At 40.3% G+C, this 27,791-nt stretch overlaps 2 protein-coding genes across 2 annotated transcripts; one reads left to right on the forward strand and one right to left on the reverse strand.

Annotated features, from left to right (window-relative positions):
- Window positions 1–202: 202 nt before the first annotated feature.
- On the reverse strand, window positions 203–23,066 carry CFAP57 (cilia and flagella associated protein 57). The gene is made up of 22 exons (XM_062003979.1): window positions 22,796–23,066; window positions 22,402–22,715; window positions 20,215–20,501; window positions 19,879–20,059; window positions 18,792–18,944; window positions 17,592–17,731; window positions 16,736–16,901; window positions 16,336–16,449; window positions 15,609–15,821; window positions 14,857–15,030; window positions 13,597–13,758; window positions 12,976–13,131; window positions 10,816–10,909; window positions 9,914–10,104; window positions 8,772–8,945; window positions 7,504–7,662; window positions 6,949–7,092; window positions 5,670–5,786; window positions 4,589–4,723; window positions 4,363–4,506; window positions 675–801; window positions 203–387 (listed from the first exon to the last, which is right to left on the reverse strand). Exons 1-22 carry the CDS (start codon window positions 23,064–23,066, stop codon window positions 203–205), a joined length of 3,801 nt encoding a protein of 1,266 aa, XP_061859963.1.
- On the forward strand, window positions 23,049–27,774 carry EBNA1BP2 (EBNA1 binding protein 2). The gene is made up of 9 exons (XM_062003773.1): window positions 23,049–23,139; window positions 23,259–23,342; window positions 23,597–23,754; window positions 24,310–24,433; window positions 25,803–25,892; window positions 26,122–26,197; window positions 26,455–26,545; window positions 26,862–27,024; window positions 27,362–27,774. The coding sequence occupies exons 1-9, from the start codon at window positions 23,065–23,067 to the stop codon at window positions 27,410–27,412; spliced, it is 912 nt and encodes a 303-aa protein (XP_061859757.1). The 5' UTR covers window positions 23,049–23,064; the 3' UTR covers window positions 27,413–27,774.
- The last annotated feature ends 17 nt before the right edge of the window (window positions 27,775–27,791 follow it).

Raw genomic sequence — 27,791 nt, forward strand, 5'->3', positions numbered from 1 at the left:
AGCAGTGAGTCGTGCACAAGTGCTTCTAGTGGAGGAGTATAGGATGATGGAAGTGTAATCTATATTGTTGCATTTCTGATCTTGCCAGGAGAATTTAATAATGTAAGGCATCCTCAGATCAGGTCACTGTTGCTGTATCTTGCAACAGAGGGAGAGGCGAAAGTTATACCACACGGGAGTCTTGCAAATTAAAATAGGTTCTCTACAGATTCAGCTTAGGAAGATTTCTAACTGAGAAAGGATGAACATCACGGTTTTGTCCTTTCTCCTCGATTTTGTATTGCAGGTATTGAATTTCTAGATGCTGCATTTCTATGATTTTCTCCCTTTCCTTCTCTGCATTCAACCTCAGGACAGCTGGGTTCAACAGCAGTTCATTGGAGGAAGCTAGAAGATAAAATCAGAGAGGACAGAGCAAAGTAACAAAGGTCCATGTTCCAGAATTCTTTAGCATAAACAAGGAAAGGCATCTTTCAGGGCTGAAGAAGTAGAACTAAATAGTAAGATTCTGCAGTATTTAGCAGCTTCTACAACTAACATTACAATACAACAGGTACCACCAAGCAGACAAGCTGCACTGATACAGAGACAGCAACAGAATTGTTCACCAAGGATAAAAAGGGCTTCTGGAATGAGTACTGATAATATAGAAAACATACAAGAGCACTAGTCACCTGTGTCTTGAACCGCTTGTTTCTTCTTGGTTAATCTCAGGGTTGATTGAAGGTTATGTACCTGGGTCCAGGCCTCCTTCAGGTCTTGCCGCAAGTAATTAATTTCCTTAATCAGATCTACATTTTGCTGCAAAGACAATATGTCCACTGAGCAAAAGCACAGGTGCTATTTGGCTCGGCAGTATGTATCTTTATATCATTGAGAAGGACACTGGACAGAATAGAATCAGTATCACAAGCAGAACATACAGGGCCATCAGTACAGTGCAGTTTCAGATAAGGCCAGAGTAGATGTGACAAAAATAACATGTCAGTGCTTAAACCATGTTAGCTCAAGTAAGCTAATATTTGTTTTGCTTTTCTGACTGCAGCTGCACTCCAAGGTATCATCTTCCTTGCCAATTCCACAGGGAAGCTCAAGTCCCTTCCTGGATTAATCCCATTAATTCAGATTTAATGTGAAGAATTCCCATTCCTCTCTCCTGTGAGTATTATTTCACTTTTCGTTTACCACTACCTGTCTGTTCTCTTCAATTGCCTGTATCTCCTTGCAGTTCCTCAAAGACTTCTTCATTAGTTCTGACAGACATCACTTTCCAACACCCCTTCCAAATTATTAAGAAATATATAAAGCATATGGAGACCTAAGATACCTACTGATAACATGCTGTTACAAGGAAAAGTTAGACATGTGCTCATCTTTTGTTGGGTTTTTTTCAGTCAGTTTTCAATCCTCCCACTTTCTTAATAGCCTATGCTGAAGGAGTTCTTAAAATACAAGTGAATGTACTTCACCTGTTGTTGCAATAGATTCAAAGACTTCAGCAAAACCAGGATGGGCTAATACTAGTGAAGGATGATAAAACTGTTGCTCATGATTCAGGAACACAAGCACCATTAACTGAATATTTCTGTTCTGAATTCAAGAGAAGTGGAATTGTATATTTGCCTCTTGGAAAAACAATAAAATACCTTTCACATTAACAGCTAGTGCAAATATCAAAATGCTGCCATCATATTTGAACAAAAAAAATGCAATAATTTCAGCTACTGGTGGTGGTTTTTTAGAGGTTTTGGAACACAGCACCATTCCAACACCTGGAACTTGATCGTAAAACACAGAAACATAGAATGGCAGGGGTTGGAAGGGAACTTTAGAGATCATCCAGTCCAACCCTCCTGCTAAAAACAAGTCCACTTAGATTACGTCACACAGGAACACGTCCAGGTAGGTTTTGAAAACATCCAGAGAAGGAGTCTCCACACCCTCCCTGGTATGCACTCAAGGAGTTGAAGTTTGCACCAATCATTAACTCAAGGCAAGATTCTCAGTACCCCACACAAGTATGACAAGTATTCCAACTGTGCTGAAAGTTACTGACTGGTGTGGGATGCACTAAGGTCTGAACTTGTTGGGCAAGAATAGTTGTTCTTTCAGTGCTTGTGCTGGGCTTTAAACACAGCATGAGTTGGTGAGCTCAGGCAGCCTGCTCTGACACCATAATATTTTGTTGACGCCAACATGTTTAATTCAAGTCTTTAAACACAGACAAAATCTGACTGCTATACATATATCCCAGAGCTTGACCCTAAAAGCCACACAGGAAGAGGATAACTTCCAAGAATCAGTCAAGGCAATTTTCTTTTGATGAGCTTTCAGGGTTAGGTCACAGCATTTCTGTTTAGATGTACTTCAGTCAGAAACACTTCAACAAGTTCACTCCAAGTAATTGATTTCTGCTATCAAATGACAGTCTTGCTTTTGGTCTATTAGACATAGTAACTTGTATGAGGCAATCTGGGCTATGTAGAATTGTCTTGTTTGGTTTAATAGGTGCTAGAAGGCTGTTGGTTGGCACTGATAATATTTTTCTGAAGAGACATGCTGTCCAGAGAGATTAGCCTTTAATCCAGTCTTTGCATTCTGACAGAAAGCCTGGACTGCAATGGAACGATCATGCAATGGAGTAAAATAAATGTTCGTGCCAAAAGTCATTGTAACAGGATGTTGTGGCAAAGTACCAGTTGTTTTTGAAAAGGGATTGATCAAATGCATGGAGGATGAGACCATCAGGTACAACTGTGTACAGTGCCTAGATCCAGTCTCTAGCCTAGGCAATCCCTACAGTGCTGGCTGACAGAGACAGGTAGGACATATTACAGAAAAGATTATTCTATACACGCTTCACTTCAAGCAGCATTATTTCAAGATTGTTCAGTGTGTCTGTTCCTATGTATCTAAATGACCATAGAAGCCATTATAAATACAGAAGGCAGGAGGGAAAACTAACAGTATAACAACAAGCAACTTGCCAGTTGGTAATAATAGAATTATCTTGACAGTTCTAATAATCTGTTGGAGCAGTCATGAAATATACCTGTGAGTAGTCACCCAGAGAGGAAAGCACAACTTTTAAAACGTAAGCACAACTGAGGAAGAATAGAAATACAAAACTAGAAGGCCATGAAGATGTCATTTATTTTTTCAAAGCAAGTCCTCACAGAAGTTTGTCTAAACTAGTCTTAAAAGCCCCCTGTGAAGGACTGAAAGAACATGATAATTCCTCCTGGCTGTAAAGTCTCATTAATCTACCAGACTTCAGAGAACTGCTTTTTCTTTGAAGCAACCAGTCTGGTTAGAACCTTTGATATCTTCATCTTCCAGATGTTTTATTAATTTGGTTTTAATAATCTTTCCATGTTAGGCTTACTGATCCAAGACATCAAGTATTTTCATTATGAGCACCATCTGTCACCTTATTCCAGCAAGGAAATTCTTCTGGAAATATTTTCTGAAGCCATCTCCTTTTGTGCCAGAGGAACTTAGGAGGGGACTGAGCTCTAATGATCCTGAAGAAGTATAATAGAGTAACAATAGAGAAAGGGCTAGTGAAAGGAAAAGGAAATGCTGACTGAGCAGAAGGAGATCATGGTAAGAAGAGACTGTAACAGAGCCACCCTCCCAGGATGTTTGGTGTGTGGCTTTAGATCCTCACTCCAGATGAAAACAAATTTAGTCTGTGACCCCAGCAGGCACAAGTTTACTTTGCCATGTAAGAGACAAAGATTCTGAGCAACAGATCTTGGTACAAATAGGCATATTCATCATGTGTTTCTGAACTTCCTCAAAAAAAAAAGTGTGTAAGAAGCAGAAAGTTCTTCTGAATTCAGACCGGTAGGTGTGGGACTATGTGCGAAAGAAAGTAGGTGTTTTTTTTTATTCTTCCTCCAAAATTACTTCCTAAACCTTACCTCACAGCAACTACAGCTTGGCATTCAGACAGCTGCAAATTGACTGTGATGGCAATTACAAATACTGTTTGAAATAAAAACAGAAGTCCATCTATTGCTTAAAAATATCTAGGCAGCAGAGATCCCCTATTTCCTTTCACTTTAGTGGGAGATAAACAAAAGTTTATCTTTGTTTAGCAAAAGTTAAACAAAACAGCAGCAATTTCTGACTTCAGAGATGTTGCTCTTTTTGTCTAGAAAACTATAGAATTTTAGTAGCTTGATGAATATGATCATTGAATGGAAGCACTTGAGAAACACTTAGGAATTCCTGGCAAGGCAGCAAACCAAACCTGTTTCAAAGTCCTAAGAAATCCTTGCAGTAAGGCTACTAAAGTCTACTTTGTGCAGCTGCTTCCTTTTTCCCTCTCCATACCACATGGCAAAGGCTTATTACCTGCACGATGTGCATGTAAGCAACTCGGTGGATTTCCTCATCCCTCACCACCTTCTTTTTTAAAGCTGCCAAGCTCCTCTCAAGATACTCTCGCTGTCTCATATACTCCTGCTGCAAATCTGTGTTTACCGCTTCAGTCTCCACCTGAGGGACACATCATGTTGCCTTAGTAATTACATTATTAGAGAAGTTAATCTGCAAGGAGAAGGAAAAGGTCCAGACTCACCAGATCTGACTGCTGCACATACTTGGTGTAGAGCTTACGGATCTCACTCTTCATTTTTTTTGAGTCTTGAATGAAGCCCACACAATTATGAAGATCCGTTTTAAATCGATTGAAGAGAGTTTCCATCTTTAGTTTCTGCAAGAATATTGTAGGTACATTCTTATTTGGCTCACCAGAGAACTCTTTCATATGCAATTTCCTAGAAAGTCTAGTGGAACTGGTAAAAGCTCTCATATACTTTACTTCCCCTTAATTAAAAAAAAAAGTAATTAAAACACTTGCTGGGGATATGAGCACATGTGGAATAGCAGTGGTAACTTTTAGCAATAATAGTAATACGAGATACTTGTATTAGGTAATGTCATCCAGAGATCTCATCTGAAAAGCAGTGGCTTATTATCATGAATGCTATCTCCTGCTATCCCTTTCTCAACAACTTACATTCTTATTTATAAACAACATGCAAACAGATAATGAGAGAAGCCAAAGGACAAAACACATACCAGACACAGGTACAATGTCATGATTTCACATTAAGATCGCCTTCTCATTCTCACTTGGTTTCTACTAGGTCCTTCTACCTGCTTCCTCAGTCCTGCACTGCCTGCTAATCTCCTTCACCTTCACTTGCAGTCCCTTTTCCTCCCTCATGTCCAGTGGGTTTGCTGCCAAGCACAAGGAGTCCTTGTCTTCTCCATTAGTAAGTCTACCCTTCATTTTATTCCACTAATGCCTACAGATCATAGTAGGTGGTAGCCTATGTGCTGCTCCTGTTTAGGCCGAGTGTTCCCAGATTTCAAGCTTGGGCAGGAAAGAGTAGTCAGTTAAGCATTTGCCTCACTGCTTTGTTAAACCCGGGAGAATATGTATTGATTGAACAACCTGACACATAAATTACTGGATTTTTTTTATAATCAACTCTAACTTTGTTGCAGGCTTGGAAACTTTGTCTCCACTGAGCAGACACTCTCCTCTTCCTTTGACACAATACCCCTCATGTACCTCTTTGCTCAGATTAATGTTTCTGCAGTGTTCTGTCCCCACAGACTTCACTATGTAGGACCTGCGCATTATCCCATACCTTCTTCCTTTCTCTGTGCATTTCACAATCGGTGGCCTTTAGTTTCTGTTGCAGTTGTGTGATGTTCAGCTTCAACTGTGTGTTCTCCTTGTGGAATCGTTCCAGCTCCCCCTCCATCTGAAAGGAAGCAGGAAGGGAAATCAGGACTAAAAGAAGACACAAAAAAACAACACAACAAGAAAACCAGAGACTGGAAACAGACTTGAGGGAGTAGATCCCCCTTCAGGCTAAATTATAACATAAGAAAGTCAATTTTACACCAACAGTGCCCTCTGTCAGACTATGTGGAAAACACCAAAATGTATATTCAACTCCCTTTTGAGTTACAGGTATTCAAGTGATGTGATGCCCCTCCATTTCCTTGAACTGGAGTTTTACTGTTCCATCTGAATAAAAATAATGTAAGATGGAAATTAATAGTCAATACTGGGAAAAAGTAAGTGAAACATTAGAAGAACCTGATATTGAAAAGAAACAAAAGCATTGAAAAGCTATGGGTACCCCTTTGTAGAACACAGGGGGAAAATAGCAATAAGGGTACTACAGCATTTATTGTCTGAGAGTGACCAGAAGAGAGAACAGGACTTTTCATCATGCTGGTCCGACATACATGCAAATTGTTCATTAGTTTGCATTTTATTTAAAAGGCTTTTATTTGGAATAAACAGATATGACAACTAGGTTGCTGTTTAGCTATGTCATCATAGTCCTAATTTGGCTGAACTGGAGACACATGTATGGAGAGATTACAGTAGGTTTCTATCATTAAGAAGTTGCCATAAGGAATTTGCTGCTGGTTAAGTATGAATACCTAGAAATTTTCCACAGATAAGCTGATGAACAGCAATTTGTTCATTTACCTACTCCCTAAATAGAGTTACATTTGTATAAATCCACAACTTTTCTGAGAGAAGTTCACTCTCTTTTGCTCCAGATCAGTCAAGATGTTGTCTTGCAAACTCTAGAGGGCATGTGGACGGGCACCACATAAGGAAGAGATCTGTTTTTAAGCAAAACCGATATTACTCAGTCTAGAATTAAATACTGAAACAAGAGCTTAAATAACTGTGTAAATCACTGGTAGCATGTGATAGAAAATTAAATAGAAGCTATTGTGTGCAAATATTTTTATTAGCTGTAAAGATATTGAATCAGTACTGTGTATCCTTGGAAGAAGTCAAGGATCAAACAGGGTGGAGTCCTTCATGGGACTTGCTGGGTCATCTTTGTATTCAGACAAAGGGTTTAGTGGTGGAAGCCAAATGTGAGTGTTACTCACCTCACGCATCTGCTCCTTCATTGTTTTAATATCATTTTCACATGACTCAGTTTGCTTCTTAAACTCTTCTATTCTGTAATCCTGTATAACCTTGAACTTTTCCAGTTCCTGATTTTTCTTTTTTAGGTCATAGATACTCTTCTCCTGAGAGAAATGAGTACAGAGATCTAAATCAGACACAGCACTCTCGAACAGACCCCTAGGACAAGGCACAAATATGGTAGAGGCAAAAACAGCAGTCACAGATCTAGTGGAAGACTGAACTTCAGTTGCACATCTACACAGACTGGGTGGAAAGAGAAGGGGCAAATAATGCAGACAGACATCTATAGATCCCAGAACAGGGAATAAGAGACTCAACATCCTCAACTTGGGCCCTCCAAGAAAAGCTTAAAAGGTCAACTAAAAACTAAAATCCGAAATTAAAGATTGCAAATTCTTGAAGTTAAAATTGTTTGCAGTTATGTGATATTGACACAACACAACACTGTTAAAATAAATATCTGAAATTAAGGGAAAGTGAATTTCATCTCAGCTAATTGTCCAGTTTCTCACTTTGTCTTGGATAGTGTCAGTTCTGTTCTGAATCTCTGTCTTCAGTGCCAAGATATCCCTCTCCAGTGACTTAATGATGCCTTGCAGCTTTTGCTGTTCCAGTTTCATTTCCTCAGTGTCCTTGTTTCGCTCCTTGAGGTCTTTCTGTAGGCTATTCAGCTAGAAACACAAACAACAACTTAAGAGTCTCCAAAGGCTCACAGTTCAGCCATCCTACTCTGTAAGATACCTCGTGGACAGTGTGGGATAAAGTGTATCAAAGTCATATGTAATGAAGTAACATCACAGCACTTAAATACCTCTAATTCAAAAAGGAGTTGAATATGCATGTTTGTATTTTCTGTGTGTTCTCACAGAATACTTACCAAACTACAAGGAAATAAAGGAATTTGTATCCAGAAGCAAGAAGGTTATGGATTATTATATCCAAGCATCAGCTTTGAATAACACTTAAGCCATGGAAAATAATTGTAAGGTCTTCACTTGTCATATATGTCTAAAGATATCAAAAGTAGGCTGGAAGGATGTCTAGTTTATAGCTCTTGGGTACCCTCAAAATCCCCACCTCAGTACTAAGATCTGTGAAGCCAAGAAAGTCAGAACCAAGGAATCATATGATGCTGGTCAAACTGTGAGGGCCCTCGAAGAAATTCCTGCTGTCTAAAAGACAACAGAACTGAAGACAGCGTCATGATAACAGAGGTTATGAGGAAAAGAACCTCTCTGTCTCCATATGGATGCTGAAGAAATTGCAAAGAAAATATATTCCTCTAATATCTGTAGGTAACTGTAATGCCCAGCCAGTAAAAGAGCTAAAAGGTTTTATGCCTTCTTAAAAATCCTAGTAAAATCAATAAAAAATGGTGATGTATACAAAACTCAAAGTGTTTATTGTATGGAAAGAAGCAGTAAAAATATTTTCTTCTAACAAAGCAATGTGTTAGACCTTGGGAAAAGGAGAAGGTTAATTTCTTTCCCATCAAAACAGGAACACTATTAGTATTTAAAACTATGTCAAAATGAAAGAAAGTGTACTTGAAAACACACCTCCTCTATCATCTAATCATATCAGCAATACAATCAGCACACTGCTTCTTCTACCCAAATACTCTTTAAACATTCAATCTAAGAAGGGGCTAGTTCTCATATGAAATTACACATTTTACAGACTAAATTAACAGCCTAAATTGACATGCCATTAATCATATTCAGTCCTTGACTATAAGTCTCCATGTGTGGGTCTGGTCCTATCACAGAATAAGAGATACCCTTTTATTCATGACTCCAATTTCTTCTTTCAGTTGCAGGTTTAATTCATTTTCTTCAAAGAGTCGTCTCTCATACTTGATTTGGATTTCCAGGATTTCTTTGTCTTCATCTTCTTCAATTTGTCTCTTAATTTCTTCATGTGCTTGAAGTTGCTGCCTTATACTTTCCTCTGCCTGCAGATAAAGAAAGCAAGTATTAGAGGAGACAACAGTAAGAGATCAGTAAAGAAGAGAAGAAATCTTTATTTTTATTTGTAACTGTGTTTTCCCTAGGAGGATCTATATTTAGTGGACTCTTCAATTGCAGCAATATCATTTCAGGTAACATAACTTCTTAGGAGATTAAAATAACTTCAATAAATATTAAGACATATATATAAAAATCTTCTTAAAAAACCCATTCTTCTTAGGGCTTGGATGCTTCACTTTGTAACCTGTTCCAATACTAACATGAGGAAACTTGTTCTGGCCGCAGAAAATACAAATATGAAAAACACTTGAGAAGATCTTTTAAAATTGCTGTTTCTGGTGCCTTAGGACCCTTTGCACCAGTCTTTGCTTGCCTCTCTTCTCACATTCATTCCTCGCATTCTTTCCAAATTGGCATTGCAACATAGGGCTGCAAACAGCAATGCTGATAGAATTTATTGACTTAAGATATGGAAATATCAGTTATCTGTCTGCCCTTTGTCAAGCCAAGTCTTTGACCTCAAAGCGCAGGAGTTTTTGAAGTACACAGGTTATTTCTCTCTGTTCCTCAAATTATGTAGGCAGGAACCACAGGGACTCTCTTCACTAAAACAAGGTGATTGAATCTCTCTTTCTTCAATTACAGCAAATGTATCATCTAACGCACATTAATAAACAGGAATTATTGGATCTAGGAGAAAGAGAAGTGAAGCTGAGAATGCCCAAATATATTAATCTTAGCAGGTTAATTACAAAACATTTGAAGCCTCAAAAAACTGGTTACTTAGCTGGGTTTTCCTCATTACTATTCTACCTGTCAACCTATTTCCCCAAGGTTACAAGCAGATTAGGATTTGTATGGAGGGAGCCAAACGCTCCTGTCCGAGGGAACATTTTATCACAGTTGGAGACAAATTTAGTCAATAATTCAAACTGCAATCCAAGCGTCCTACCTCTTTCAGCAAAACAGATTTCTCTTTAAGTTTTTCCTCATAGTATTCTGTTAGCTCCTTCACAGCCTTGCTTTTGCTTTCCTTCAAACTGTGCAATTGTTTCTCATATTCCTCCTGTATCCTCTGGGATTGCACTTCCAGCTCCTGGTATTTCTCATTTTCCAATAAGAGTTTCTGGTTACTGTCAGATTCTGTTAACAGGAAATATATGGAAGAGATAAAAATAATAGAAAAGAGAGATATATCCTATGAATCTACAATCATCAGTGTTTTACTCTCTACTGTCTTTTTGGTAGCTAGTTGCAATAAATTACACTAGAAGCACTTGATCACTTTCATCAGACCTACAGGGGCTTTAGACTCTGTGTCCATACAAAATTTTACACCCAAAAAAATATCTCTTGAGTTTTCTTCTCTTTCTTTCACCTACCAGTTCACTAATACTGACCGACTCAAAGTTGTCATTAATCTTTCCCTGTTGTGTCTCTGAATATTCTGCTATATCCCTGCTTGCTGCATTGGGATGGAATGCTGTTCTGTTCCAGCTTGAACAAGTCTAAAACCTACATCAAAATCTCCTACCCTGCCTTTATGACAAATTAATAACAACTAATTTAGCCATTCCCTGAGCTCGTGACAGAGCTGTATAAGCAGAGTGAGCTAAAAGATAAAGTAATTACTTATCTCAAAACCCAGACATCTAAGATATGGTGCCCATATGCATGGGCATGTGTGTGGTGTAGTAGTCAAATGCAGTTTAGTCAAATGTCTGGTCTGCAATATGTATATGACATACATGCATTTTCCTTTGTACTACAGTAATCCCTCCCTGTCACGTTACTTGCTATGAATCTAGCACATTTCCTTAAGATTGTAGTTAGAAACACTTGTTATAGTCTAACCTAGCTGTTGCAACTCGCTGGCCTGCTTATTCATCAGCTCAGACAGTTGAAAACGGTGTTGTAGCTCCTGTGTTTCTTTCTCTGACTGTAAAATCTGGAGGAAAAAAATAAGAAAAATCCATTTTAATTTGAAACTAGGCAAAGTAGAGTCCAATTGTTTGTGCTCTTGCCCGTGGTGGGGAAGGAATACACAACAGAATTTATGCTTAGCATCTCTCATGGAAATTCAGATGCCATATCACTAAGCCAAGCTTTCCCAGAGATTAGTTTGTTCCAACAAGTTACAAAACTATGGAAAGCTAAAGGAAAGTAGTAGACGGAGTTCATAAAATAGAGAGTACTGTATAATCCTAATCTAACAAGAAAAGTTTGTGCATTACAAAAGTCTCTACTTTGTCTGTGCCTGCTGGAGGGCAATTTGTAGTTCCACAAATTGTTGTACAGATGTTGAAATTCAACTTGCTTCCTGTCTCATAGCAACCTCGAGGTCCTAAAACACTGACATTTGCACAGAATGACATAAACCTTTGAAAAGTGAGTTTTGAATGCCATTTGCTTGGAATGTCCGGCTACCACTACAAGTGACTTCATTTTCTAAAAAAGCACAAAGAACTGGAACAAGAAATGGGTGAGAATTTTCCAAGAAAATTTGGGAATTGTACCGTAAGTACATTTTTTCAGTCTCTTCTCATAACAGCTGTATGGGCCTTGCATAAGCAGAAATACTCAATGTGCCTGATGGAAAGGTTAGCTTCAAGCCTGTCCAAATCTGTTGTTTAGTTTAATCTTAGCACATACTAATACTTGGACAGGAAGTACAACTTGCCTACCTAGAAAACTTTTATTCACCTTCAAAGGCATTTGCTTGCAAGCCTACAATCAACAAGCCTACAGAAGTTTTAATGTAGCTGAAGTTATTTTAGCTTCATAGTCAAGTGCTACCTAGGAGAAGACATGAAGAACTGCAGGAGAAAATCATCACTGGTAGAGGAATCTATAAGAATTTAAATGGCTTTTGTGTAAAAGGTCAAGCTGTATAGAAATGAGGAAAAATGGAAAGGTTAAAACTCAGGTTACTTAAGTGCAAAAACCATAATGAGAAAAGCTAAAGAATCTGAGGATCTACTTGAAGAAAACATAAAAATGAATCATTAAACTTCCTTAAAAGAAAAAAAAAATAAGAAAAAGCTGTCAGATCATTTACAGGGCTAAAAGACAAGTATAAATGGAGTGCTTGAAAATGACAGAACCATAAGATAATGAAAGTCGTAAGTAACTTTCATACTGGAATCCTTTATGTGGAGGCACACTGAAATATTGCTTGAAGGGATTACATACAGCTCAACAAAATAAGCAATAACAGATCACCAGGACAGGATAATATTCATCCAAAAGCTCTTTTTGAGCTGAAACATGAGGTTGACAGAGTTTAATAATGATATATAATGTCTCACTTTGAGCCATCTTGCTGCCAGAGAAATTGCTATTGGATCACTTGCCTTCTAACTCTAAAAACAGTCCAGAAATATATCAAATTACAGGTCAGAAATCTGGTGTGTGCACCAGACAGATAGACAGAATAGAATTAACAGACACAGATGAATAAGACACTGGGAAGAATTATCATGATTTCCCTGAAAGAGAAGTCCTGCTGCACAGCCACAGAAAAATCAATAAACTCATGAACAGAAGAAATCCAGGGAACATATTTTACTTCTGCTTTCAAAAAGCATACAAGACACCTCAAAAGACATTCTTTAAAAAGCTGAATGGGCAGTGATAAAGAATACAGCATTAAGAAGAATAATTGGTAGTTTCTACAGCAGCTGTAACCTTATGTGACTCAACTTTTGAGGCATGGTCCCATTTTGACTCAAGGGTGGTATAACTTACTGATCCTTGGTCTCAGGCAGCGTTTATTTCTGAAACTGTTTTTATGTGAAGATACTTACAGGCTACCTAGGAGCACTTCTGCATCCCCTTGTACTTACAAGATACCTGAGTAGCTTCATGCTTTACAAATATCAAGAACACCTTTATTGGAAAGGAGTGATTCCTTTTTCTGATGCTCAGTGGTATTCATACATATGTTATACAAGCTTGAATTCAACTCTTCAATGAAAGATGCCCTGGTACTCGGGTCTGCAATATAAATCATACCTCGTGCTTGGTTTTAAGTGAGCCTATTTCCTGAGAGAAATTCTCTTCTAATTCCTTTATTTTTTCATTGCAGTATATGTCCTTGAGACGTAGCTGGTAATCATTTTCTGTCTGTAGCTCTTTCACACGAATCTGCAGGTCTAGCATTGCCTGACCCTGTTAGGACATGTAAGACAAGACAGTATTAACAGATTATTTGCCATTAGCATCAGCTTGTTAAGGATGTTTTATTTACATGCATATATTTATGTAAGATAGTGTTTGCAGAGAATGTTCAGACAGACTAAGAAGTTCCAGAAGTAAGGTTCCTTTGTTACTGTACAAGATGGTTTATAGAAACCACCTTCAGACTTCTCTACCCTGTTAAAATTGCTTTCAAGATATTGGGGAAAGTATTAGAGTATTTGACTTCCCTCCGGTCTCACTGTTCATACAATGCAGTTTGATATTAAAAAGTGGTTGCATCTACTTGCTGTAACCTCTTTTTATGACAAAAGCCATGCAAGCCTTCTTAAGCAGAAGGCCATATAAGAACAGCTAATCACAAGCACCATGCAAATACAATTCATAAGCTGCACACTAGGAATCCTATGGTTCATGTTCACATGTTACTCCTCCTACCTTCTCTTCCATATCTGATCTCATGATCAGCACTTCCTCAGTGTACTTAACTTCCTTTTTCCATTTTGGTATCATACCTCCTTCATCACACACTTTCCAGATAAATATAGAGCCATCCTCTGAGGCAGTCAGCAGAAATAGGTCATCATTTGTTATAGACATCTTAGAAGAGAGATACAACAAAAAAAACCAGTAGAGACAAGGAAGAATGGAGACACAGTTTGATTTTATACCAATTTTTTATCCCACCCACATACTCCTTGTCATTTGTAACACAGCAAGTGAAAAATGGAAACAATAACAAAGCCTTTCTACCAACATTTTGATTATGTCTTCTACTCGTGGTCTACCTTTATTCAGACAACAGGAGGAAAGGAAAGGAAAGGAAAGGAAAGGAAAGGAAAGGAAAGGAAAGGAAAGGAAAGGAAAGGAAAGGAAAGGAAAGGAAAGGAAAGGAAAGGAAAGGAAAGGAAAGGAAAGGAAAGGAAAGGAAAGGAAAGGAAAGGAAAGGAAAGGAAAGGAAAGGGGAAACATGCGAAGACACCAGATCTGCTTCTGCTCTCAAAGCTATAGGAAGATTTTTAAAAATCTGGAATAGAAAAGACTTTCTAGATAGTTATAGCACAGGCTATTTATATCACAATTTCAAAGGTCTCTTGCTTTTTTTCTTTGAGTTGTTTGAGGATCAAATGTCTAAACATTTTCTTTTGAATCTGCAAATAAGCCCAACAAGAACTATCTAGTAATAACTGCTGTCACCTCCTCCAGACCTCCTGTGACTCCATGGCCTGGCACAAAGTACCTCAGATCTGACATGGCTTATGGGTGAGGTGAAAGTAGAGTTCCAACAATTGAAGTTCATAGCCTATTGTTGGGCTGTGCAGTTTTAAGTCAAGGTGCTCTATTTAATGGTGATTTATTAAGACAGAACACGTGGCTTCTTGAAAAGAAAGTGCACGTTTCTCCTTCCATTCTCACAAGAGGTTTTCAAGCCTGCATAATTTTCTCTTACTCTTTCCAGAAAGAGCTATGCCAAAGTTCTCCATCAGGGATATGGTGGTGGACATTGTTTAGCCAACAACAGCTTATTCAGTGACATCTGTTTCTAGAGGCAGGACTTCTATGAATGCTGTAATAGTCATTCTCCACATGCAGGCTCAACCTTAGTTTTAACATATTATACTGTGAAATGAGAGGGAGAATCAGCACTGAAGGAGATGTGCAATGGTATCACAGCAAAAAGAAAGGACTCTATGTTACCTTTGTAACAGCACCTGCATGGGCTCGATACTCGCTGAAATCCCTTGTCAAAGGTAACGGGTACTTCATAGCCCGAATTGTCCCCAGAGACGTACCAACAAATACCATGTGCCCAGAATGAGAAACAGCTACTGCAGTATAAACAACACCAAAAGCAGATACTTCATACTGGATCTAAAAAAAAAACCCAAACAAACCACTTCAGAAAACTTTCACATTACACTAAGTTCCCCAATACTATTTGATTACTTATTGCATGAGCAAACAATGCAGTTAAAAGAATCTATATGTCTATAGGAGTAAAGCCATGAACAGTGATTAGTATCAAGCTTTATAGATATGCACTCTTAAAACTTCAAGCCAAGTTCCTCACACTGATCACTTCTGAAAGATGTTATGGTTATCACATACAATTTACTACTTTCTGAACCAAAAAAAACCATTTAGCCTACAGTGGCAGATGGAATATACTTGTATTTCAGCAAAAGAGTTGACACAATATTGCCAAGTTATTTTGTTAGCTGGATTAGAAGATTTCTAGGTAAATCCAGATAAATTCACAAAACCACAAACCTACAATAAAATTTCAGGTTTCATGGCAAAAGATTTAAGAACACGAGAAAAGTGTCAGTAAATATCGCAGCTATCAAAAACTGGCTGATTCCTAATTGCCAAATGGATGGTAAGGAAATCAAAGCACTAGTCCCCTCCCCAGAGAACTTAATAAAATCCCAGGGTGACTGGTAGCTCACCGTAGACTCTGAAATTTCTTTGAGAGTTTGGTCAGATCCAACAGCAAAGATTGTTTTGGCATCAGAAGACAAAGCAATGCTGCTGTAGATGCAGGACTTGAGCACACACTCCGACTCCCTTTTACCTGTCAACAAGTTCCACTCATACACAGCACCATGTGTGTCACAGGAGACAAGTTTAGTATCATTTGTACTCCATTTAACTGCATGTATCTGGCAAAAGGAAAATACACCAAGGAGCACGATGTGTAGATTATAGACATACAGTGTAATTTTACTTGTAAATCCATGAGAACTTTGGAATCATACTTGTCTTACTTAAAACCCCCTAGATGTTTCTGAATTAATTCCATTTTAGCATTAAAAAAAAATCATTAAGAACTACTTTATCAGCACACTGTTGGGAAAAAGCTCATTTCAATAGCGAGTAGTACATTTTATTTTTCTAACTTCTTGCTGGGATATTTTTCCTGGTTGAGCTACCTGTCAATCATTAACCTTCAATTTAATTACAGACTTTTTAGATGTACCTAATGCACATGTACATTGACTTCTGACCAAAAAAAAAAAAAAGACTTTTGTATTTCTGTATGTAGTTTGGGGGCCTATTTGTGATCCAAAGTTGTACTTTACCTTTTCAAAATGCATCTTACCATGAAGTTCATACTGTAATGAGATCTATTCATTATTCATACTCCATGAGTTCCACTAGGATTTGTTTACTAACCTTCCCACTATGTCCTTTCAGATTATTAATATTCTCAAAGGTGATGCTGGAATAAATTTCAATCACATTTCCATTAACTGCAGCAAAAAGACCGCCTCTGTTACTGAATGAGCACTACAGAAAGAACATAACCACCCATTACTGAAGATGCAGCGGATAAAAACATTCATGCATTGAATTTCAATGACATGGTATAACATCAGAATGTTACACAAAAAGCAAAGTTCATGACATAATTAGCCTCTTACTACTTTCTTAATTGTTACTTTCCTCTGTAAAACTCAGTCTTAAATATCCTAAATCCTACTAGGATCTATTGGAGAGGTTTCTATCTTCTGTCATGTTCTTCACTACTTTGCTCCCTACAACTCCCCAATGTCGTTTTTGCATCACTCCTTACCTCTCTACAGTTTCTCACAGTCAACTCCTTGAAAACATGCATGTCCTCATACAGCAGATTTATAAATCGCAGTTTGTCAGCAAACCCAACCAAACAGAAAAGGCCAGTGGGATGAAGTGATACTGTGTATGCTTCCTCCCAATATTCCTTATACAGCTCCAAAGTGCTGAAAGAGAAAACCATTGTGCAGTGTGGAATAATACAAACCCCCTGTGCACACTTGACAGGATGTTATCTGGCCCGGCAAGGACACTTGCAGCTACAGTCTGATTCTGGCTTGTCCTCGAGGAAATGTGATATCATTCAGTTAAGAAATGATCCCACAGATGTTAAAAGAAAAAAAGGCAAATCTGAACTTTCTGGTTCACAGAGAAGGTGTGGAAGGTGCAAGGGCAAAGCCTTGTGTACTGTAATACAGTGAAGAAGGTAAATGAACCACTTATTGCAAACTTACGCAAACATCTCTCCTGAGATTTGTTTTTCTGCCCCTGTCCCTCTGTAAAACCTCAAAAGCTAGAATAATTTTGCTTAAGAACTGTGGCTATGAAGCAGGAGATTGAACAACAGTATCTTACACCAAAGCTGAATGAATCATTCCTGAAGATTTTTTTTTCCAAAGCACATGGGAAGTCTGACACAAAGATGGCTTAATAGAAAAGACTTTGATTCTTTTGGCACTGTTTTTAAAGGCATTGCATAGTCACATTCCCCAGATTATGTCAGTAAGACATTATTTACATCCACAGAAGAAATTTACCAGAACAATGCTCTCATTCATATGAGATTACTGCTATTGCCTGCTAAATACAATATACCAAAAAGTAAGAGGTAATAACAAAGACAAACAACTCCTTACTTTGTCTTGTAATTCCAGATGCGTACAGATCTATCCAGGGAACAAGTAGCAAGAATGGGTTTCCAAATACAGATGTCCAGACCAGTAATGGAAGCAGAATGCAATGGGAAATTCAGATACACAAAATAAGCTGTCTTCTCCTGTGAGATCATTAAAAAAAAAATCACAACTATTTCACAGCAGGCATAAGTCAGGTAAGAAATCTCTCACAGCTCTTTCCATGCAGTAATCAAATAGATTTGAGGAAACCTTCACTACACCAGTCTGAATATAGCAATGTTAAAAACATGACAATGTTAGAATTGGTTTTAACTCTAATAATCAAGAAAAATGATGCAAGGAAGATTTAAGCTTCCTAGTTCTCAGAGAATTATGTTATGCTCTCACTAGTGTCAGTCTCCAAAGAAATGCAAGTTAGATAAATAGATAAAACTGGACCTGGAGGAATTCAGTTAACACCTTCTTGTTGAACAGATAGTCAAAAAGAATCAAGTGCTGAGTGATAAGCAAGTTAACCAGGATGTTTAGCTAGTACATGCTGGAAGGGAAGCATCAATAAAATTTAGGCTGCATGAATAAAAAGCACCTGTAATTACAAAACCCCTTCCTGTAAAGATCGTTCCATATGCGTGTACACAGATGAGATATTTAACTCCCTGCAAGTCTATTTCATGATTATACATTTATCTCTTGTCTTTATATTATTTAACTCCTTCAGAGTAGAGATGTTTTTCATTATGTTTGTCTTTCACAAAGAGGTTTCACTTCTAACTAGGACTTCAACAGCTATTATTTCAGAGTAACATGAGAGTCCTGTGGCTATTCTAGCTTTATTATTCCATTAAAGTTTCTACATATTACAGTGGAGCATAAGTACTAGTTACATTTAAAATCTATCCATTAAAGCCTTACTTAAGTAGTTCAGCACTGACACGTACCCTTAAACAGTTTTAACACTGTCCTCTAGCATTCTGATGAATAACGTCAGGTATTCATATGGAGGGATGCTTGAGCAAGGGGCTACTTCAATGCAGCTCTCAGAGAAGCACACAGAGCACTTCATATCATAAGCTTAAAGGGTTGAGATGCTATCTGATGGATTTTATGAGAATGCATCACAGAAAGCAACACTGAATACTGTGTGCCATTACAATGTACCCCTTACTAGAGACGATGGCTGTGGAATAAGATTGTACTCACCTCTGTAAGACTGGTGGAGACCATAGTAAACATGTAAAGCTGATTTTTATCTGTGTTAACCACCATAGTTTCCTCAGAGGGGCTGAAGCATATCCATATAATATCCTGTCTGCTTGACTTTTTTGGCTCAGTGCTCAGCAGGTCCTGAGGAAGCTGCACAAGAAATTCATCCCATGGAGTATTTCAGGTCTCTGTGTTTTATATGTTCACTCACACACAAGCTTTAGCTGTAATGCCACTCTAATAAGCATATTCATAGTATCAGTAAGGCAACTTGGATATTTAATAGTATATAACTACTGCAAGGCAGTGAATAGAGGACAAGATAATATAACTGTATCCATAGCATTACAGCTGAAAGAAGTATCAGAGGACATTTCAGCAGTAATTTTAAGTCTATAAAAATTGTAGCAGAAAAAAAAATTATTAAAAAAAAAGACCTGTCAAATATCAGAAGGAAAATTGCCTGAAAACTGTGATCTCAGAATAAGAGTGTATCATTGAGGCTGATAACCATCTTACTACAGGGTCTCATGCATAGGGGAGATCTGACCTTTTAGGGCCCAGAGTAGGAAGGCTTGACCAGGTCATCAGAGTTAAATGTTCTTATCCAGAGATTGCAGTAAGTTAATACATACAGCTCAGTATAGAACAGTAATCTTACTAGATTACTTGACAGTAAGAGTGCACAAGACTCATGACAGCTTTAATAGATATCAGAGGGGAGAAAAACTTTACCATGCAAAAACACAAGAAGCCCAGTTCTTCAAAACTGATGTAGATTCCTCCTTTAGCTCCAGAAGTTTACATAAATAAAAGTTTCTTAAAGGTTTCCCTTCAGTTTAGTAGCTTGAAAGCACATTTTATGTGTGGGAACATGCAGAGCTGCCTTGCAAAAGGACATATGTTACTGACTTTCAGAGTGACCTCTGGCAATTCCTTTCAGCACCACCAGGACAGTTAGCTGATGCTTACAATGTAATTTAGAGATGTGCTAAAAATTATTAATGACTGAATCTGAAGCACCCTCACCCCTCTAAACATAGCTCTGCTGCATAATTGCTCGGAAAAGGTTTTTTCTCCTTACCCAGATTTCTTTACTCTCTTTGTAGACTTGCTTTTCCTTGGTCTTCTCAAACAGAAGAACAACTCCTGGGCTAGATGAACATGCAAAGCCTTTGGAATAAGCTGCAACTGCAGATATTTGAGGTAAAGAATCCTGTTGTGTACCACTATCTTCAGAAGCCAGTGCATAGGAGACAACAGAACTGCAAGCAGGAAATGCATAAAGACTTAAGAATAAAGAAGGACAAAACAAAACAAAAATACTTATCAGCAGCAATAACTGGACAAGAAGGAAATAAGTGAATGGCCTTCAACTATTCTGCATGAAACTATTAGCAACAGTATTTAACAGATTTACCTCTCAAATTCTTTTGTTGTTTCATCTTCTTCTAGTTCACTGGGGTTTTTTCTGTACTCTACACTTGTCTCCCAGTGCAGCTCTCCAGTTTCAAACAAGAAAAGTTTGCCTGTGTCAGTGCCACATATAACTTCCTCCTCAGACAGCCAGGCATGGCACAAGTAGTTTTGCGGCTTTCCCTTTTCTAAATTCATCTGCTTCAAAGTTCCTTCACTGTACTTAAAAAGTTTAAAAAAGCCATTTCCAGTGATACAAACCTGTGTATTGTCTTGAGGACTAAAGCTCACCTATGGAACAAAAGGGAGAGAAATTATTTTATACAACTATGTTCACAAAGAAACAAGTATTATCTATTCTGATGACTTTCAATACCAGAAGCAGGAAAACAAAGGAAGAAGGTTCATAGGAACACACAGAAATACAGAAGACACTAAGAAACAACCATCATAACTACATACTGCAGTTTCCCCCTTTCTGTGTATATCAATTTCACATGATGCTCCACTTTATTAAGCTAAGACACTATCTGAATTACAATGCAATATCAAAGTTGTGTCAGCCCTTCAGGATTAAATGACAAAACTAAGGCCAAAATACCTCTCTACTGCTGATTAGCAAGTTTTTTTGCAGTAGCAAGCGCCCTGAAAAGTGGGTCCATTCATTCTTTAAGGCTAGTAATAAATGCTGTAATTCTGTATTTCAGGCAAATTTTATCCATTATGTATATTAATTCACATAATTAGGTGTTTCACAGTATCATAGAATAGTAGGGGTTGGAAGAGACCTCTAGAGATCATCCAGTCCAAACCCCTGCTAAAGCAGGTTCCTCTCCATCAGGTCACATAGGAACATGTCCAGGTAGGTTTTGAAAGCCTCCAGAGAAGGAGCCTCCACACTATTCCTGGGCAGCCTGTGCCAGGGCTCACAGAATCATAGGCTCCCTCACCGCAAGACCAAACAAGTTTTTCCTTATGTGTAAGTGAATCTTTTTGTGGGGTTTTTTTTGTGTTCCAGCCTATGTCCATTGCCCCTAGTCCTGTTGCTGAATACTACAGAAAAAAGTGGCACCCTATTGTCCTGACATCCACCCTTTAGGTACTTGTAACCATTAATGAGGTTCCCCCCTCAGTCTTCTCTCTTTTCCAGGCTGAAAAGTCCCAGCTCCCGGAGCCTTTCTGCATGTGAAAGATGTTCTAGTCATTTGTAATGACTGATGTGAAATGAAAGATGTGCCAGATCACCTTGGCAGCCCTGAACTGGTGAATATTGGTGAAAACAGTGGAATAGCCACCTCAATACCCAACATGAAGGATAGCAGGGGTAGTCAGACCACATTTTTCATGCTTAAAGGAACTTTAGACAGCAATTGTCTTTACAATCACTCTCCCCTCTTTAGGAATTGAGCTCATGAAGTCAGTCATTCATCCAACCTCTGCTTATAGCTGTACCTCAGGAAAAAAAGGCAGCTAGGGTCCAACAAATCCATGTACAGGAAGCCTCTTACCTCTCTGCAAGAAAGAGATTATAAAAGGGCAACCAAAGCAGGATGCAGGAATTGTTTGAGTGCCATTAGCCTGCTCACTCTTCCTAGGCTACTCCTTTGATCTGCACATAAACAGTCTGCAGGAAGAAAAAGGTGCACAAGCACACTGAGAGTTTCCAAGATGTGTGTTATGCTTGTTGACCACAGCCAGCTTATTTAATGAGTGGTTCTGCAGATAAACAAGGGATATATTGCATACTCACTGGACCATTGTACTGGTCTGTACCATAGATCTTATGTAAGAGATACAGGCATGAGAATGTCCATTATGGGTCAAAGCAAAAATATATTTAGCCCAGTCTCCTACTGCTAGGGAAGGCCAACAGCAGATGGCAACAAAGGCCACAGCCACAGAAACTATACTAAATCTACAGTGTTCAGCTCTCTCCTGACTTGTCTGGGATAGAAGCCACATGGCCACAGAAATATGTACTGGGCACATATCCTGCAGACTCAACTGACATGCTATCGGCCACCCAGTGCTCACTAAACCAAAGTTTGATTCTTTTCTGCACCTTTTCGAAATAGCGCAATAGGCTCCCAAAGAGACAGTCAACTGAGCACCCCGGCAAGGCCAGGGCGGGCTGAACGGGCCCGGCTCCGGCAAGGTGGCCACGGAGCCTGTGAGCGGCCGCGGTCGTTACCTGGCAGACCCTGCTGCCCACGGCCTCGATGCGAACCGCAGCCATCAGCCGCTGCTTCTCCCACAGCCAGTAGGTGAGGTGCCCCTCGGGGGGGGCCATGGCGGCCGCCAGGTACCGGCAGTCGGGGGAGAAGGCCAGGGACACCGCCTCCCGCTCCGGCAGCTGGGCGGCCGCCAGCGTCCTCCGCCGCCGCTTCGGCACCGACAGCTCATAGACCGTTAGGATCGGCTGGTCCTCCACCACCTCCGAGGCGGCCAGGAACCGCCGATTGGGGCTGACGGCCAGCGCCTGCACGCCCCGGCTCTTCTCTGTGCCTGCGAGAAGGAGAGGGGTCAAGGCGGGCCGGGGCCGGGACCGGGTCAGGGTCAGGCAGGGGGCTCAGGGCCACAGCCACCTGGGATGAACTTGTGCCACTTCTGCTCCAGGTGGAGCCGGACGCAGCCCGCCCCCACCGCGTGCAGCACCACCTGGTCCTCCAAGAAGCAGACGCCGCCGGCGACCCGCGGCCGGCAGCCGAAGACAGCCACGGGCTGAGCCGCGGCCGCCGCTGCCGCCATGCTGATGCTGCCGCCGTTGCCGTGGCAACCGCGGCCCCGGCACCCGCGGAAGCGGCGGCGCGCGCACGCGGCCGGAAGTGGCGACGGCGGCAGCGGCAGCGGCAGCATGGCGCGGCGCGGGTCCCTCTCGGACTCCGGCTCCGACTCCGGCTCGGAGGATTCTTCTCTCTCGGACTCGGAGGTGAGCGAGTCCGTGGCCGCAGTGGTGGGGCCGGCGGTGAGGCTTCCCGCGGCAGCCGCGGATTCGGGCTCTCTGGTGTCTCCGCCGGGCGGCGCGGCCTGACCGTGCCCTCTCCACAGCTCCAGGAGGCCTTCTCGAGGGGCGCGCTGAAGCCGGGGCTTAACGTGGTGCTGGAGGAGCGGCCGAAGCGGCGCAACGACACGGTAAGCAGGACCAGCGGGGCGGGATAGCGCTGTCCCAGGGCGGGTGCAGGGCAGAGGAGCCCCTCCTGGGGCCTGGGCCATGGGGCAGGGCAGGGCAGGCCTCTCCTCCGGGTTTGCTGTGCTGCCTCGGTCACCTGGGGTGTCGTCCAGCGGCCTTGGAGGAGCCGGCGGCCGTGTGACCTGGGTGTTCGGCTGGGCCAGCCCTGGGGAGTTGGCGCCGTGCGGCGGTGTGCAGAGCTGTGCTCCTTTCCCAGGACGGCCTGAAGCAGTGCCTCGCCGAATTCAAGCAGCAGCTGGCATGGGTGGAAAGGCTGGATGTGACTTCGGGCCAAGTCGTGGACCCCGTCTCACAGAGTGCTTCTAACAAAGATGCGGTTGATCCTGAGAATGATTTCCAGAGAGAAATGAGCTTGTAAGTGTAAAAAAGGGAGATTTCTTGTGGAGTTGAGTTTGGCAGGTGTGCTGCAGACTGCCACACTGGCTGTCACCAGTATCACGTCACTCTTCAGCCATGTTTGATGGCTCTGAATGGTTTCCAAATTAACTATAAATTATTGCTAGTATATTGAACTTGTGTGACTGGAAGCAATTTCCCTTCAGCCTTTGCTGAAAAGCTTATTTGGAAAGTTCAGTGATTGCAGCACTATGACTTTAACACAGGATACAGATTTTTTCCTTGTGAATTTGTTTTACAGTTCTCTTGTTTGCCTCACCTTTTGTAATCCGCATATAAAACTGTAACTGGAAACTAGATAAAGGTACATACATGTATGTACGCCTTCATACTGTACTGATACCTAAATTGCTTTAGTAACACTGACTGCTTTAGGGCAGAGCAGGTTGCTGTAATTCTAGATCAATGCTTGTTACATCCCGTTATCAGCCAGCTGATGTGAGCAGAGTTTGTGTCAGGGCTGTGAGAGGCCTGGTATCCAGTGACAGAGCTGGTGCTGTGCTGTCTTCCTAGTTACCGGCAGGCTCAGGCAGCGGTGCTGGAAGCCCTACCTAAGCTGCGTAAGCTTCAAGTTCCCACTAGAAGGCCAGATGATTACTTTGCAGAGATGGCTAAATCAGACCAACAGATGCAGAAGGTATGTGCAATGAATAAAGGGCATTTTTCTCCCGTGTTACATATTAGTTTTAGGTAGTGTTGGGGATTAACTTTGAAGCGTGTTGTTTGAATACCTACCATCATCTCTTTGACAGGTGCCTGTGACAATGTTTGTGTTTGAAATTTTGTTTGTGGCAGGAAATTTCTTCCTGTTTAGGTGTTTCAGTGCAATGTGGGAATTTCCGTAACAGATTGGAACATAAAGTAGAAAAGCATGATTTATACTCTGTCCTGAATGTATTTAATATTAAAAATGGAGACCTTTTCTCCATATGAGTGACAGTGATGGTGAAGTTGGCTGTGTTTGTGCTCTGTGGCTTAAGACTTGCAGTCAACTGTGGCATTAACATGAGCTTTTTTCCTTATTTAACCCTTTTTCCCTGTTTATCCCTTATCACTCTTTGTGTATGCCTGTAGTGTTTTGGTTCTTTGTGATTTTAAACTGTGTTATTGAATTAATTTATTGGGGTAGTAAGTCAGATGTATGTAGGAAATAATTTCACAAACTTGCGTCTTGAATGTGGTCTTTGTTAAAAAATGGAACCCCAGTTGTTCTTTTAGTTTTGGGAAAAAAAAGACTACATTGTGTAAGTTAAGCAAATAAGAGCTGGAGTCTAATTTGGAGGTTCACCTATGACTTGGTCACTGTTTTGATAGAGAAGGTGAACTTGCTTCTGCAGGGGGGTAGGGCTAGATGATCTCTAAAGGTCCCTTCCAACCCCTACCATTCTATGATTCTATGACTAGTTAACTTGTGCTGAGGCTTAAATCAATTCAGCACATTACTATTACCTTCATTTGCCAGCTTCTGGTTGAAGAACAGACTTTTTACTTCCTAGTGGAGTCACAGAGTGAATTCAGAAGACTGGTGTTGGAATCTTTGTAATTTCTTGAAGTTTGGCATCCGTATAGAAATACTTGGGAATGAAAAAGATATTTTCTATTGCGTGGGAGGGTTGTTGACTCTCCTTCTGTGCTTTACTTTTAATAATGAGAAGAAAGATCCTAACAAGTCTTCCACATACATCCCAGTAGGCTGACAAGATACTCTTGTTTAGCAGTTCTCTTAGAGCCCATTAGAAGGCTTTGCCGTGTTTCTGTGTGAGTTTTGTCTTTTTAACCCAATTTTGTCTACAGATCAGTTCAGGAGTTCCTGTGGTCACTGTTCCAGCCTCAAGTTAAAAGAGTATTGTGCCTTATAAAGCATTATTTGATTGAAAATTGTTTTCATTTTTACACTCATTGATAGTTCATGTAACTATTGATTTCAGGACTGCACAGCAGTCATAAAAAATTCATATTTTCTTTTGAGTTACTGATAAATTTTGTTTTTTCTGTTCCCTAATAAGATTCGACAGAAGCTTAAGAGTAAACAGGAAGCAATGGAGAGGTCTGAGAGAGCGAAACAGCTCCGTGCAATGAGAAAATATGGCAAGAAGGTGAGGAGCTACAAAAAGGGCCTATCTATGACAAGAGTCCAGAGCCTGAGTGAAGAGCTTGGAAAATGAGGCCCCAGGAGGCTGGGGGGAATAGATGGAATCTGTCCAGCCTTCTGTCTAGCTGCTTTGAAGGAAGGCAGCAAAAGATGGGATATCTTAAAAACAACAAAAAGATGGAAATTGAGACACTGTACAAGAAACAATACTAACATTCTGCTTCTAATCTCAGGTGCAAACTGAGATTCTGCAGAGGAGACAGAAGGAGAAAAAGAATATGTTGAATGCAGTGAAGAAATACCAGAAAGGTAAAGTTAACTTCCCTGAGAGAGCAAAGGTGTAATGAGGATAGTGATATATGAGCAGCGTAAGGCAGTGTGGTCAGCCTGCACTGAAGGACAGTGAACTTGAAAGGCTACTGCTGTGCAGAATCAAATGCCAGTGTCAGTGAAAGTCTTCCCAAGTAGCTGTTCTTTGGTGAGAGTGACTTCTTGCTATTACTTGCTTATACTGAAAATGCTTGCTTTCCATTACGGTAGCTGAGCAACTGTCTTTGCTCTTGCAGGTCTCACTGACAAGCTGGATTTTCTAGATGAAGAGCAGGCATCATCTCAGGGGAACAAAAAAGGCACTGCAAGTCAACAGACAAAGAAGGGGTGAGACTAAAAAAAAAAAGATATTTAAATGCAGATTTTTTTTTTTTTCAATTGTCTTTTAGGAGATCATTTTGTAGAGGAAAGCTGTTCTAATTAATGTTGCTAAATTAAGACTGAGGTGGCTTTCTAACACTAGAAAGGAGAAAAACTGTGTCCACAATGGAACAGAATCTGAAGTGTGCTAATTTCTGTCACCTCAATAAGAGGGAAGAGGTTTATGATGGCTGATGGGAGTCTGTCAGCAGATCCATGTACCATCTTGAGGGCTACCTGAGAAAAGTAATGTAGGTGATGATGCTGTTTGGTTGTTTTTCAGACCAAATGCCAAAAGACGATACAAGAATCAGAAGTTTGGGTTTGGTGGGAAGAAGAAGGGCTCAAAGTGGAACACAAAGGAGAGTTTTAATGATGTATCCAGCTTCCGATCAAAAGTGGCTCACAACAAAGGCCCAGGAAAAGGCGGAAAAAAGGCCCTCAATGTAAGTAAAATGTGGCATGCAAATGATCCTGCTTGGCTAGGTAGCCAGTCCCTGATCTGGGAAAGCTGAGTACGTGATGGGTGCCTCCAGCATCTGGAAATGTCAGTGTCTGATTTTGGGAGCTGCACATAAAGAGACAGAGCTGAGGGCAGTGGTTTGGTGTCTGAGCAGGGAAGTGAGTTGGGCTTAGCAAATACCTGTGTTCAAAAACCTCCCTTTCCAGAGGTACTGATAAGTATCCCTTCCTTGATATACTCCAAAAGGTATAGAGCTAGACCAAAGATTGAAGACATGAAAATAAAAATTCGAATCCCTCTTTTTTTTTTTTTTTTTTCAGAAGAGACCTGGAAAGAGAGCAAGGCAGAAAATGAAAAGCCGAGCACGATAAGAGGACTGTGCTCCCCAGTTGGGGTTTTTCTGTTTCTTTGTATTACAAGACGTGTTTCTGCTGTCATCAAGCAGCTAACTGTGGAGCAATCTGGATGCTTCCCAAGGGCAAGAAAGAAAGTGGAAACTAGTGTCTTATCACTAATTCCATCTTACTGTCCATTTTGTTGAAGGATTGTTTTCTAGTTGAACCTTCAATGTGTAAACGCATTAAATGGTTTGCACAGAACTATGTCTAATTCATGTTTAGCTGTGTTACGAGTGGTGCCTGAAAACTGCCCTTTGTTCCCTTCATCCTGGCAGCTTTTTTTGCAGTGACATGTGCTTGGTGAACTTGAGTTCTGGGTTGTGTTGCTGATATCAAAACAAGAAGTCTCAAG

The sequence above is a fragment of the Colius striatus genome, chromosome 10 (assembly GCF_028858725.1).
Source record: "Colius striatus isolate bColStr4 chromosome 10, bColStr4.1.hap1, whole genome shotgun sequence".
Taxonomy (NCBI): domain Eukaryota; kingdom Metazoa; phylum Chordata; class Aves; order Coliiformes; family Coliidae; genus Colius; species Colius striatus.

Bases quoted from the DNA above. Each gene is read 5' to 3' on its own strand.
- EBNA1BP2 (XM_062003773.1), top strand. From the start codon at position 23,065: ATGGCGCGGCGCGGGTCCCTCTCGGACTCCGGCTCCGACTCCGGCTCG. The intron at 23,140-23,258 runs GTGAGCGAGTCC...CCCTCTCCACAG, and splicing joins CTTCTCTCTCGGACTCGGAG to CTCCAGGAGGCCTTCTCGAG. The intron at 23,343-23,596 runs GTAAGCAGGACC...CTCCTTTCCCAG, and splicing joins CGAAGCGGCGCAACGACACG to GACGGCCTGAAGCAGTGCCT.
- CFAP57 (XM_062003979.1), bottom strand. From the start codon at position 23,066: ATGCTGCCGCTGCCGCTGCCGCCGTCGCCACTTCCGGCCGCGTGCGCG. The intron at 13,759-14,856 runs GTAACATAGAGT...CTCTCTTCTAAG, and splicing joins ATGCAGGTGCTGTTACAAAG to ATGTCTATAACAAATGATGA. The intron at 5,787-6,948 runs GTGAGTAACACT...GCTTCCTTTCAG, and splicing joins TGAAGGAGCAGATGCGTGAG to ATGGAGGGGGAGCTGGAACG.